This window comes from Carcharodon carcharias, chromosome 13 (genome assembly GCF_017639515.1).
Source record: "Carcharodon carcharias isolate sCarCar2 chromosome 13, sCarCar2.pri, whole genome shotgun sequence".
Taxonomy (NCBI): Eukaryota; Metazoa; Chordata; class Chondrichthyes; order Lamniformes; family Lamnidae; genus Carcharodon; species Carcharodon carcharias.
Window position 1 is genome coordinate 131,469,302 of NC_054479.1, and position 12,806 is coordinate 131,482,107.

Consider the following 12,806-nt stretch of genomic DNA (forward strand, 5'->3'; position numbering starts at 1 on the left):
TCTGCCCACAAGTGGAAACAGCTTCTCTCTGTTTCCCCCATTAGCATTCTGCTAGTTCATTATCAAAGCTTCTGCAGGGTTTTACAGTTCAAGGAGCAGCAAGCTGTTTTGGCTTTTTACCTCCCTGTAAAATAAAGGAGGACATTGGAGAGGAGCATGTTTTCGGTAGAGATGCATTTGTCACTTGGGTTATAAGACGCCAGAAAAAATGTGCACAAGCCTCGCAAGGGGTGAAAATTCTACTTTTAAGCGCACAAAAAAAGGCAAATTTCTTTGTTTTTCTTCCTAATTAGTGAACTGTTAATGAAATCCTGGAAAGGTGAGAATTTTAGAGGTTGCAATAATGATTCACTTTGAATTGTAGAAATTGTAGAACAGAAGGAGACCACTCGGGCTGTCACACCTTTGCTAATTGGCTGGTTGTTAATTATGGGGATCAATGGAGATTTTTCTGTTTTTCACGGAGTTTTAATCCATCCCCCTCCCCGACAAGCCCCTTACCAGGTTTTTTTTTATTCATTCACGGGATGTGGGCATCGCTGGCTGGGCTGGCGTTTATTGCCCATCCCGAATTGCCCTTGAGAAGGTGGTGGTGAGCTGCCTTCTTGAACCGCTGCAGCCCATGTGGTGTAGGTACACCCACAGCGTTGTTAGGGAGGGGCTTCCAGGATTTTGTCCCTGTGACAGTGCAGAAACGGTGACATAGCCCCAAGTCAGGATTGTGTGTGACATGGAGGGGAACAGTTGTACTCTGTTGATGATTTTCTCTGTCAAATGCCTGATAGAACTAATTGCTTAAGCTAAAGCCCAATCTGCCCTCTGAAGTGGTGGTAAAAAATTCCACAGCACTATTTCAAAAAAGAGCAGGGGAGTGCTGACCAATATTTATCCCTGAGTCAATATTACGAGTGAACAGAAACAGATTGTCTAGTTATTTTCCAGGTCTGTGGGAGCTTGCTGTGCGTAAATTGGCTGCCGCGTTCCCCTACATGACAACAGTGACTTAACTTCAAAGAACTACTTCATTGGCAGTAAAGTGCTTTGGAGCACCCAGTGATTATGAACTAGGAATGTTAGTTTACGCTCAGGTTGCTGGAGTGGGACTAGAACACACGGCCTTCGGAATCAAAGGCAAGGGCCACCGCTGACTCTGACAGGCGGGTTTTTCGGAGGGAAGCTACTGCAAGATGTTCAGGTTTCTCTCATGACGCTGCACTCTGTGGGTTAAGCTCTCTCCCAACAGAAAATGAAATTGAAAATGGGAAGTGGGAACTTACAGCTCTATGTATGGGCCAGATTGATGGAGCTAACTTCAATCATCACAATGGGGTGGGTGGGGGGCTTTGCAACAGAGCCCCATGAGACCTGCACCTGCCTGAGAAAAATAACAAGGCAGAGAGTGATACACAGAAAAGACAGAAAGACTTGCATTTATATAGCACCTTGGAGAACCACTGGGTGTCTGAATGTGCTTTCCTACCAATGAAATACTTTTTGAAGTGTAGTCACTGTTGGAATGCAGTAAATGCAACAGCCCATTTGTACACAGGAAGCTCCCACAAACGGCAATGACCAGGTCAACTGTTTTTGTGATAAGAAATAAACATTGGTCAGGGCACTGCAGATAACGTTCCTGCTCTTCTTCAAAATAGTGCCATCGGATCTCTTAAATTCATCTGAGAGGGTAGCCGGGGCCTCAGTTTAACACCTAAACCAAAAGTCAACATCTCAAACAATGCAGCACTCCCTCGGTACTGCATTGGAGTTTCAGCCTTGATTTTTGGCGCTCGAGTCCTGGAGTGGGATTAGAACCCAGAACCTTCTGTCTCAGAGGTGAGCATGCTACCAACAGACCCACAGCTGACAAGATCCCCCTAAACAACTAGGCAAAAGAAAAAGCCCCCTAAGCAGAGCATAAACTGAGCCACGAACACGTATTTGTCCCAGGAGGATGAGAATCCTCAGACTCGTGTATAGTAATGTGTTAAAGCCCTACACCAGTAGAATGGATCTGGCTGACAATGATTGATGCTCCTGCTGCACTTCATGTCCTTTGATTAATTCCAATGCAGAGTTTGAAAGGGGGAAATGGTGCCAAGCGTGAAGAACAAATTGGAGAATTTCCCACAACGTGAATCCAACAAGAAAGCAAAAAACGCACTGCATTGATCTTAACCCTTCACATACCATTGGCAAGCTTACTCATCGAGAGGTTGATGAGCCGATTGCAGTAATTTTTAAATCTCTGCGTGGGCACCAATCTGTAAATATAGTCACACATCTGAGGAATTTCCATAATGTTGACATGCTCCCAACTTTGCAACTATTGGCACACTCCAGAGGATCTCCTCTAACACTGGCATAGACTCCGAGGGATCCTTTGCAAATATTGACACACTCCTATGGATTATCTGCAAATATTGACACACTTCCAGGAATTATCTGAATATAGGATCTCACTCCTGAAGACCCCTGGGAAATGTTAGCAAACTCCTGCGGATTAACAGCAAATATTGGCACATTCCCGTTTAAGAAGGCTCAATAGCTTTGCTTTCCTGTTGGAGCTTTGGCTGGGGTGGTGCTACCAGTTAGCTGCCATTTCAGTACAAATTCTTCCACAGAATTGTGATGTATAAAAATATCACATATGTTTGCCTTTATGGTTTGGAATTTGGCGGAGTTATGATGGTGTCACCCTGCCCAAAAAGGCATTGTTAAAAGGATAGGCACCTTGGCATTCTCAATTTTTGCCTTCTGTTTTGATGCGATGTTGTTCCCCCCGCCCCCCCCCTACCCCTTTCTGATTTTAAGTGTTAGGAAGACTTTGTGAAGAAGCACAAGTTGACCAATCTTGCCTATCTGTCTTTTCTTCTGTACAGGTACTATGCAGACATTGGAAAAATGCCAGCCATCAGCGACCAGGACATGAATGCCTACCTAGCAGAGCAGTCCCGAATGCACACGACTGAATTCAATGCAATGAGTGCCCTCAGTGAAATCTACTCTTACGTTAGCAAATACAGTGAGGAGGTAATTGTTCCGTTGACTGAGATACTAGAGATCAGCTGACACCAAACACTAGCATTGTCTGATCTGGTTCGAACATCAGGAACCGAAGTTGGCCTTCAGGCCAGCTCAGCCATTCAGTTAGATCATGGCTGATTTGTGTCTCCACTCTGTTTTGCCTCCTTTACTTCATATCCCTTTCATGTTTTTACCTGACGAAAAGCTATCTCAGTCTTGAAAGTTCCTGTGGATCCCCCAACATTGACAGCCTTTTTGGGGAGAGGGTTCCAAAGTTCTACTCCCCTTTGTGTGACAGAGTGTTTGTGATTTCTCTTGTGAATGGCTGGCTCTAATTTTTGTTCCCTGGTGCTCGATTGTCTCCTCAAAAGAAATGGTTCCTCCACATTTACCCTACCAAATTCTTTTTAACATTTGAAATACCTTGATCAGATTACCCCCCTCAATCTCCTACACACACGGGAATACAAGCCATGTTTATGCAACCTGCACTCATAACTTAACCCTCAAAGCACCGATAATATTTTGGTTTGGATTTCCTATATTCCAAGGCAATATGCAGGAGCTGTAGATTTCAATACAGAAGACGTGGTTTGAATTGTCAAGGAGGATCCTTTATTTCCAAAATGGTGAAGCCTAACTGAATTTAAGAAACAGGATCAGGAGCTGTTCATTTGGTCCTTTGAGCCTGCTCCACCATTCAATAATATCATGGTTAATCTGATCGTGACCTCACTGCACTTTTCTGCCTGCCTCCCTTAACCCTTGATTCCCTGAAAGCTAACCGAAATCCATAGTGCAAGAGGTTTTGTCTATGTAATTGTGAATCCTTCTACTACACAATTTCCTTCAAAAGAAGATTGTGAATATGCGAAAGCATCTACCTGATAAGGGACCCTCGTCTCACCTCTCGCCTTCTCCATCCAAATGAACCTCTCTGATCCATGCCAGGGTGCCACAGGGTAAGGAACATACTTTGTCCACTGGTACAGAGAGCTTCCGTGACTCGTGGACACTGCAGGGATGGAGGGCATAGTGGACACTAGGTGTAATATTATTTAATTTTATAAGTTTCCTTTGTTTTATGGTTTAGTTCCACATCTGTTTGGTGGCACTGGGGCAACCGAGGGCCACAGGAACGCAAGAAATAGGGGCAGGAGCAGACCATAGCCCGTTGAGCCTGCACTGCCGTTCAATACAATCACACCAGAACTTGGCTTCAACTCCATTTTCCCGTTTGCTCCCCATATCCCTTCATTCCCTGACCAAAAGCCTCTCTATCCCAAGTCTTAAAAGTATTCAACAATGGAGCATCCACAACCCTATGTGGTAGAGAATTCCAAAGATTCTCATTCCAAAGAATGAGAGGTGATTTTATTGAAACGCATAAGATCCTGAAGGGATTGGATAGGGTAAATACCGGGAGGATGTTTCCACTTGTGGGAGAGACTAGAACCAGGGGACACAGTTTAAGAGCAAGAGGTCTACTGTTTAAGACGAAGATGAGGAGAAATTTTTTTCTCTCAAAGGGTCGTTAGTCTCTTCCCCAAAAAGCAGCAGAGGCTAGGTCATTGAATTTATTCAAGGCAGAGGTAGACAGATTTTTGTTAGACAGGGAGTCGAAGGTTATGGGGAGCAGACGCCAAAATCAAGTTGAGACACAACCAGATCAGCCATGATCTTATTGAATGGCGGAACAGGCTCAAAGGGCTGAATGGCCTACTCCTACTCCTAAGTCCTATGCTCTTAGAGTGAAGTAATTTTTCTCATCTCAGCCCTAAATGATCGGCCCCTTATCCTGAGGCTGTGCCCCCGTGTTTTAGATTCCCCAGCCAATGGAAACAATCTCTCAGCGTCCAGCCAATCAAGCCTTTCAGAATTTTATGGGTTCCAATGAGACTGCCTCTCATCCATCTAGACTCCAGAGAATACAAGCCCAATTCACTCAGCCTCTCATCATAGGACAATCCCCTCATCCCAAGGGCCAATTTAGTGAACCTTCTTTGTACCGCCTCCATTGCAAGTATATCCTTTCTTAAATATGGAGACCAAAACTGCACACAGTATTCCAGATATGGTCTCACCAAAATCCTGTACACTTGTAGCAAGACTCCTTTTTCTTGTACTCCAATCTCCTTGCAATAAAGGCCTTGTTATGGGTTTTATTAGGAAAAGCATAACGCTAGACACCACCATGTTTCACCAAAGTGTAGAAGAAAGGATGAGGTAAATCAGGTTGTGCTTAATGACAACAAGGCTTGCATCCTAAAAGCCTGCAGATAGCTGGAGAAAGGAATGAATGGGAAGCTTCAAAAGTCCTCAGGTCCTGAAAGGTTAGTCATGAATTGGAAATAAATTGGCATTGGGGGAATCGGAGTGGGAGAGTATGGGTGGTGGCATTGGAAGAGTTACATTTACTTAGCAATGTTCTATTGCTGATCCTCGTCTCTTGGACCTCAGTTGATTGCCATATGGAGTCATGGAGGGTTTTCTAAATGTTGCCTGAAACTAGCTAATTAGTTCTCCCTGTTTTTTGCTTGCTTGCATTGAATGAAGAACTCCTTACAGTTGGGGAAGAGGTGCCCCAGTCTAGTGGAAAAGGGAACAGTGATGGACCTGTTGGGTCTACTGTCACCATTGGTTTCAAATGCCCAATGCAGTGTGATTGCAGGGTTACAGGAGTTGGAGAGCAGCCAGAGGGAAGAACTGACTGTAGCCATATCAACAGGAGGTTAGAGATGAAGCAAGATTTACTTAACATGTTGTTCTTGTATATGGAGGACAATATGTAGGGAGATGACTCACTGTCTGATTGCATAGAATTACATAGTACCTGCAGCACAAAATAGGCCATTTGGCCTAACTGATCTGTGCTGGTGTTTAGGCTCCGTACCTATTTCATCTCATACCGTCAACATATCCTTCTATTCCTTTCTTGCTTGTGTGTTTATCTAGCTTCCCCTTTAATGCATTTATACTACTCACCTCAACTACTCCTTGTGATTGCCAGTCTGATAGGCTGTGACGTGAATGCTTCTTCTGTTGCTGTAACCATCTTTATGCTAACCAATAGGGAATGTATGTGTTAGTCCTACATAACGGGAGCTGTTCCCACACCACCCTCATCCACTCCCGACATCAGTAACCTGCTAGATGTCCACCTAGACATCAAATGACATCTAGCTACTTGACCAGTGGGAGCATCTTGCTAAGCCCAATCCTATTCTGTGAACTTTACAGCAGATGTACCTTGATAGCAAATAGGACTGAACAACTGTGAATCATGTTTTCACTCTAATAAGGTGACGTGCAGCATTCTCACCATCACTTTAGTTATGATCAGCTACCTCAGCACAGTGTGCTAGGAACCTATACCTGCAAAATATTTAAGAATTTTATATTTTTGTATAACATTGTTAAACCCAATACTAACATCCCCTTTTTGTGCTCTCATCCGCAGGTAGTCAATACTCTAGAATGTGAAGATCAATCCAGGAGGCAGAGATTAGCTTACAAACTTGAACAGGTGGTTGCCCTTATGTCCATAGAGAGCTGAGTGGCTCTCCCAAGGAACGCTGGGTAAAAGAAGCCAAGCTGTGCCTGACTAAAGATGGTCGCCTTTCAAGTGCAAGTTATGATTGGTTACAAGCAAAGTCACCTTGATCATCTATCTCTCTTCATTATCTCTGTCTCTTCATCTATTATTCTCTCTTGTTCTTTCTCTCACCCATAACATTATTGGATATATCAAAAGGTCAGTGAAAGGTTAAACTACACAAATCACCTCATAGTTTTAAAAAATAAAACAAATCACTCAAGTAGAAAACAATTGGCAAGGGACTAAAGCTCACAGTGGTTTTCTCAGCCATCATCTCCAAAGGAACTTGACAGCCCTCATTCTCGCTGTCGATGTGACAGGAACCAGGAAGGACAGAAAATCTTCACATTCTGTGTGAGATTGCCAGCGATTTCCTTTGGGACAGATTGATATCTGATATGGCTTCAACCAAGCATTTGCCTTGGGATGTTTTTGTGGGGGAATCGGAGACCTTGTCACAGAAATATCTTTGATGAATATGAGATCGATGAGACAATAATATGGTTTCTTATTAGGTTGACTTCATGGCCAGAGATGGCAGACCTATGAGAAGCAAAAATGTGTGCATGAGTATTGCAATTTATCTGGTGAAGGAGTGTGTGAGAGGGGAAAGAGAGTCCCGCAAAATGGTGGAGGGCTGATCTCAACAATTGGACTTGGGGGTAAAATTTTTTCCAGAGCTATGAATATGGGTCATGGTCTAGGGAGAGGAACAATCAAGACACACACAAACACATAAACAAAGAAAGGTACTCTAGATCCTAAACCTTGTGCTAGGAAGTAAGGAAAAACGTGTAGGTGATCATGCGAACCCATTTCAAACAAATGGACAGATTCAATTTTCACCAGAGTCTGGGGACATTTTGGAACTCTGGGGTACTGGAGAACAAAAAAAAAGGACATTTGGTTTGGAAACAATGGATTATCCCAGCCAGCGAAGACCAAAGGATTTCAGTGCTGTTCGAAAATAAGTGCCACTGTGGAAAAAAAACAATTTATTTACAGGTGTCTACCTAATGTGTGAGGTTCATTGAGAAAAAAATACAAAAAAAAATACGACAAGCTGGCTTCAAACAAGCATTCCTCTTTATTTGCACAGGAAGACGGACAGATTGACAAACTGTGAATTTTATTTATAGGAGAACGAGATGAAAGAAAATAATTGAATTGTGAAAGCAACAACATGATTTGCACGTGTTAGATGTAGGGGGAGCCAGAACCTTGGCGTGGAATGGTCGGGTGGTTGGGGTAGGGTAGGGGGGGAGGGAAGGGGCAAACACAAGTCTTGCACCATCTCACGGTCGGTACTGAAAGACCCGGAGCCTGTTTTCCCCCAAGTGTGTGCATTGGATGGACACGAATATCATATTATTGAGAAATTTGAAGCCGCCCCTCTTACTCATTCAGCGCCGAGAAAGATTTAATGGGAATAAGACAAGAAAAAGCTTTTTATTTGCCTTGAGCTGTGCCAGACTTGTGATGTGAATGTGATTGGTCAGTCCTGGCAAGGGCCTGGGCTACCTGGCTATTCGTTTTCCTTTCAAAGTTTTTGTTTTGTTCTTTATTTAAAACGAGAAGCGCATGTAATATGATTTTGCGGCAACAAAGATCAGCGATGCCATGATTGTGGACGTGTCCGTTTTGAATTCTTTTTTAATTTTCTTTTTTGCTCGAGAATAGTGTGCCCAGCCTGAATGGACTGTTATGCGAACATCTCTCCATTTAAATCGACAACAAAGGAATAAAAATATTTGTAACAACCTACCCTTAGAAACCAGTGTTAGAAAGCGTCAAGACAAAGCAACATAGGTTTTTATCCTAATTAATGACTATAATTAAATATACTACTTAAACAAAGAAATGAAATGACTTGATAAAAGGCAAGCTTCAGTACTTTGTTATATCAATTGTATACCTGTGTATGTAAATATGATGCACTCCTATTTTGCAGTTCAGAACAAAAATTTACTATTTGTAATATAGAATAAAGTTTATTACAAAAAAATCATTTACAACTGTCTAATGTTTTACAGAGGGCCTGTGATATTATTCACATAGAGTCTGTGTTGCACTGTGTAACAAGGGTCATGCATTGCATTACCCATTGTCAGGGGTACCAATGAACGCTGGCTCAGTGAACGAAACTCTGTTTGGCCAAATCAAGAGTGTGTTGGGTAGTTATGTGATATTCGAAGAAATTGGGTACAATACTGATGGCTTTTACTGTTGTCTCCCTCTTGTCTGTTTCTACTGTCTTCCCAATGCTTTCTCTGTCTCTCCCTCTGGTTCTGTCCCTCTCTTCTTCTGCTTTCCTTCACTTAATTCCTCTTTTTGCTCCCCCCTCTCATTTAATTTTGATGGGGGGGGGCGATGATGTAAGATAGTGTGCTAAGGAAAACAGCTGTCCATGGTAAAAGGCTGCTTTTGGGGTGGAGTTTATAGGGTAAATGTAACCTTTAAGACTGACTTTCCATCTCTGCTAGAGAATACTCATGTTTTGTCTACCCTTTTCCTTCCATTATGTCCCTAATCTTTCAACTTACCACACCATTTCCTCACTCTCAATGCTACCCCTACGTCTTCCCCTTTGAACTGGCCACAGCCCACTTAACCCCATCTTCCCCCTTGTTCTACTGTCACTAACCTTGCCCTTATCCCTCCGCCCAATTTTGTTTACTGTCCAAAAAGATAGCTGGTGAGAGATCGAAAACAGCTTTGCTCTCAAAGGTTTGGATTTTATGTTCCCCCACGGAGAGTTTGAATGTGGTGGGGTTGGGGGGAGGGGTGGAGGGAGCGGTGGGTGCATATAAAATCCAGCAGGTGGCCTTCTTCCAACTACCCACCCACCCCTTCAACCTTTCTGAAATTTTATGGAGGGGATGGCAAGGAAGGCCAATTAATGGTCACTTAACAGCCTCGTTCTGCTATCGCCAGCATTTTACATGCATCAGGGGAAAGGCCCACACCATGCTGGAAGCCTGGGAGCTTTAGCTGCGTGGATTGCTGTCGGGCAAGGTGAGGAGGGATCTCTTTTGGGACTGCCATAGGCCCATGAGAGACACCAGCCAAAAAGGTCGTTCCACCTCTTTAACCCTCAATTCAATTAAAACATTATTGTCCATTTGGAAGTTAATTGTTGGAAGAACATTGCACGTTCACTAAAAATCACGAAGATTGAGAAAGGAAAGTTACGGCGTCACCAGGCAAACCAAAGTCACAAGTTTCCCGATCATCTTCACGAATGGGCTGACATCACTGTCTCCCTGGCCTCTTGAACCTGGCCCTTCACGGAGACCTCTGACCCTGGACTTAACCTGGGCTCCTCCTTCGGGACTGCCTGTAGTCCCAGCATTGGCCACCACTCTCAGCTGGCGCTGCTGGCACTACAGAGCCGTCAAGCCACCCAACTGGCCGGCAGCTCTCTAAGGTGGGATTACCTCCCAAGAAAGTCTCGCTTTGATACAATTAATGCTGTTCCCAGTATTAAATTGTTTCAGGGGACCTGTCAGGATCATGGGCGGGTTTGTCACTGACTTCTTTTAGCTGGGTGGGAGAAGTAAACTTTTAATGAGAGGGGAAAAGGCCTATCTCTATTTCACACGATTTTTGCCTTGACTTCTCTCTGTTTTATAGTGGATTGAAATTTTACTCTACCTTCAAGGTGTAAGTTCTTGGTCAGATTTTGCAGTAGTAGTGACAGCAAATTGTCAGTGCTCGCTCTCAGTATTCCTCTGAAACTGGCAGCCACTTTTGGAGTCCAAACATGCGCAGTTAAACACAGAGATCCAGAAAATGTTGTCAGTGATTCTATACTTCAGAAGGTGGTGAGCTGTTGAGGTCCCCCCAGACTGCAATCATTTGAAAATCATTGAACTGATGACAGCTTCCAATGTTGTGCAAGTAGTCTCGCTGGAAAAGAAACCCTTCCCAAAAAATTGCACCTTGTTGTGAATGAGGTGTGAGTGGGTTTTTTAACATTGTATTCAGTTCATAATTACTGCTGATCACCCCCACTGGGCCCAAACGAGTAATTTTATATTTAGTGAATGTCAAATTTCTCCATTATGATAAATTACACTTGCTTTTAATGTGTTTTTTAAAGTTGTTCATGATGTTTAAGTTTCTACTTTAATCCCATGTGTGTGAGTCACAATTATTTATTGCTATGTAAACTTTAAAATGAAATGTCAAGGGATTCAATGCTTTTCACTTCCTGGATTGCTGTCTGTGAGAATGCTTCAGTGTGATTGACCACTTACCCTGCTTGATGACATTACTACTCTGGACACTTGGAGATCCCCTTGACTTGGGACCAGATTCAAACTGACTTCGGGAAAGGGGAAATCCAGACCGCAGAGATTGTTAGATTTTTGTGGGCCAGTTTCTTCGAGGTCAGTGACCAGCATATTTGCTGCGCAGCTGTCTGAGAAATTCAACCTATTCATGTCAGCCTTATGTTCAACAAATCTGGATGGCTTCTAAATTCAACTGGCACTTTATTTTTAAAAAAATTGAACTAACATTGCAAAAAAGATGCACATTTATTTTCTGCCCCCAATTTCTTTCACTCTCTCTCTGACCCCAGTCACTCACTTTTCCTTGCCCCTGTCTCTGACCTTAGCCTTTCTCTCTTAGCACCTCTAATCCCAGTCTCCCTGTCTTTCTTACTCCCCGTCTGATTCCAGTTTCTCACTCTTCAACTTCCTAAAGTCTATAGCGCCCAAAACCAACGCTAAAATAGGCTTATGGGCAGGGCCTCAAAAAAGCTTTCTCTTTCCTTCATTCTTGGGATGTTGGCATCACTGGCTAGGCCAGCATTTATTGCTCACTTCTAACTGCTCTTGAGAAGGTGGGGGTGAGCCGCTTTCTTGAACTCTTGCAGTGGTGTAGGTAAACCCACAGTACTGTTAGGAAGCGAGTCCTAGAATTTTGACCAGTGACAGTGATGGAATGGTGACATAGTTCCAAGTCAGGACCATGAGTGATTGGTAAGGGAATTTGCAGATTGAAGTGTTCCCTAAGTCTGCTGTCCTTGTCTATTTGGGCATTCGAGGCCACAAGTTTGGGAGGTGCTGTCGAAGAAGCTTTGGCGAGTTGCTGCATTGCATTTTGTAGATTTTTTTTTATTTTATGAGATGTGGACGTTGTTAGCAAGGCCAGCATTTGTATCCCATCCCTGCTTGAGAAGGTGGTGGTGAGCTGCTTTCTTGAACTGCTGTAGTCCATGTGGTTTGGTGCATCCACAGTGCTGTTAGGGAGGGAGTTCCTGGGTTTTGGCCCAGCAACAATGAAGGAACAGCGATATATTTTCAAGTCAAAATGGTATGTGATTTGAGAGGAACTTGCAGATGGTACACACCGCTGCCACTGTGCCGATGATGGAAGGAGTGAATGTTTAAGGTGGTGGATGGTGTGCCAATGAAACAGACTGTGCAATTATCAGCAAACATCTCCATTTTTGATCTTATGATGGAGGGAAGATCAGTGATGAAGCAGCTAAGATGGTTGGGCCTAGGACACTACCTGAGGATGTCCTGCAGCACTGTCTGGAACCGAAATGCTTGTCCTCCAATAACTACAAACATCTTCCTTTGTGCTAGGTACAATTCCAACTAGTCGAGAGTTTTTTCCCTGATTCCCATTGACTTCAAGTTTGCTAGGGCTCCTTGATGTCACACTTGGTCAAATGCTGCCTTGATGTCAAGGGCAGTCACTCTCACCTCACCTCGGGAATTCAGCTCTTTTGTCCATGTTTGGACCAAGGCTGTAATGAGGTCTGGAGCTGAGTGGCTCTGGTGGAACCCAAAATAAGCATCAGTGAGCAGGTTATTTCTGTGCAAGTCCCCCTTGATAGCACTGTTGATGACAATTCCACCACTTTGCTGATGATTCAGAGGAGACTGATGGTGAGTAAGTGGATGGTTTGGATTTGTCCTGCTTCTTGTGGACAGGACATACCTGGGCAGATTTCTGCATTATTAGCCAGATGTCAATGTTGTAGCTGTACTGGAACAGCTTGGCTAGAGGCGCGTCTAGTTCCGGAGCACAAATCTTCAACACACAGCTGGAATGTGTTTGAGGTCCTTGGCCTTTACTGTATTCATCATTGAGGGTGGGGTGTTCATGGAGCTTCCTCCTCCTGTTAGTTTTTTGTTGTCCACAACCAGTCATGACTGGATGTGGC

The 12,806-nt window shown here is 43.7% G+C and overlaps 1 protein-coding gene across 3 annotated transcripts in view; it reads left to right on the forward strand.

The window, feature by feature from the left end:
• Positions 1 to 7,858, forward strand: part of plxna4 (plexin A4) — a 701,383-nt gene extending 693,525 nt beyond the window's left edge. For all 3 annotated transcript variants that reach the window (XM_041202720.1, XM_041202719.1, XM_041202718.1), the window contains exons 31-32: positions 2,880 to 3,030; positions 6,485 to 7,858. In XM_041202720.1, the coding sequence (XP_041058654.1) occupies positions 2,880 to 3,030; positions 6,485 to 6,580 (247 nt within the window). In that variant the 3' untranslated portion in view covers positions 6,581 to 7,858. The remainder of the gene's footprint in view (positions 1 to 2,879; positions 3,031 to 6,484) is intronic.
• Positions 7,859 to 12,806: the final 4,948 nt, after the last annotated feature.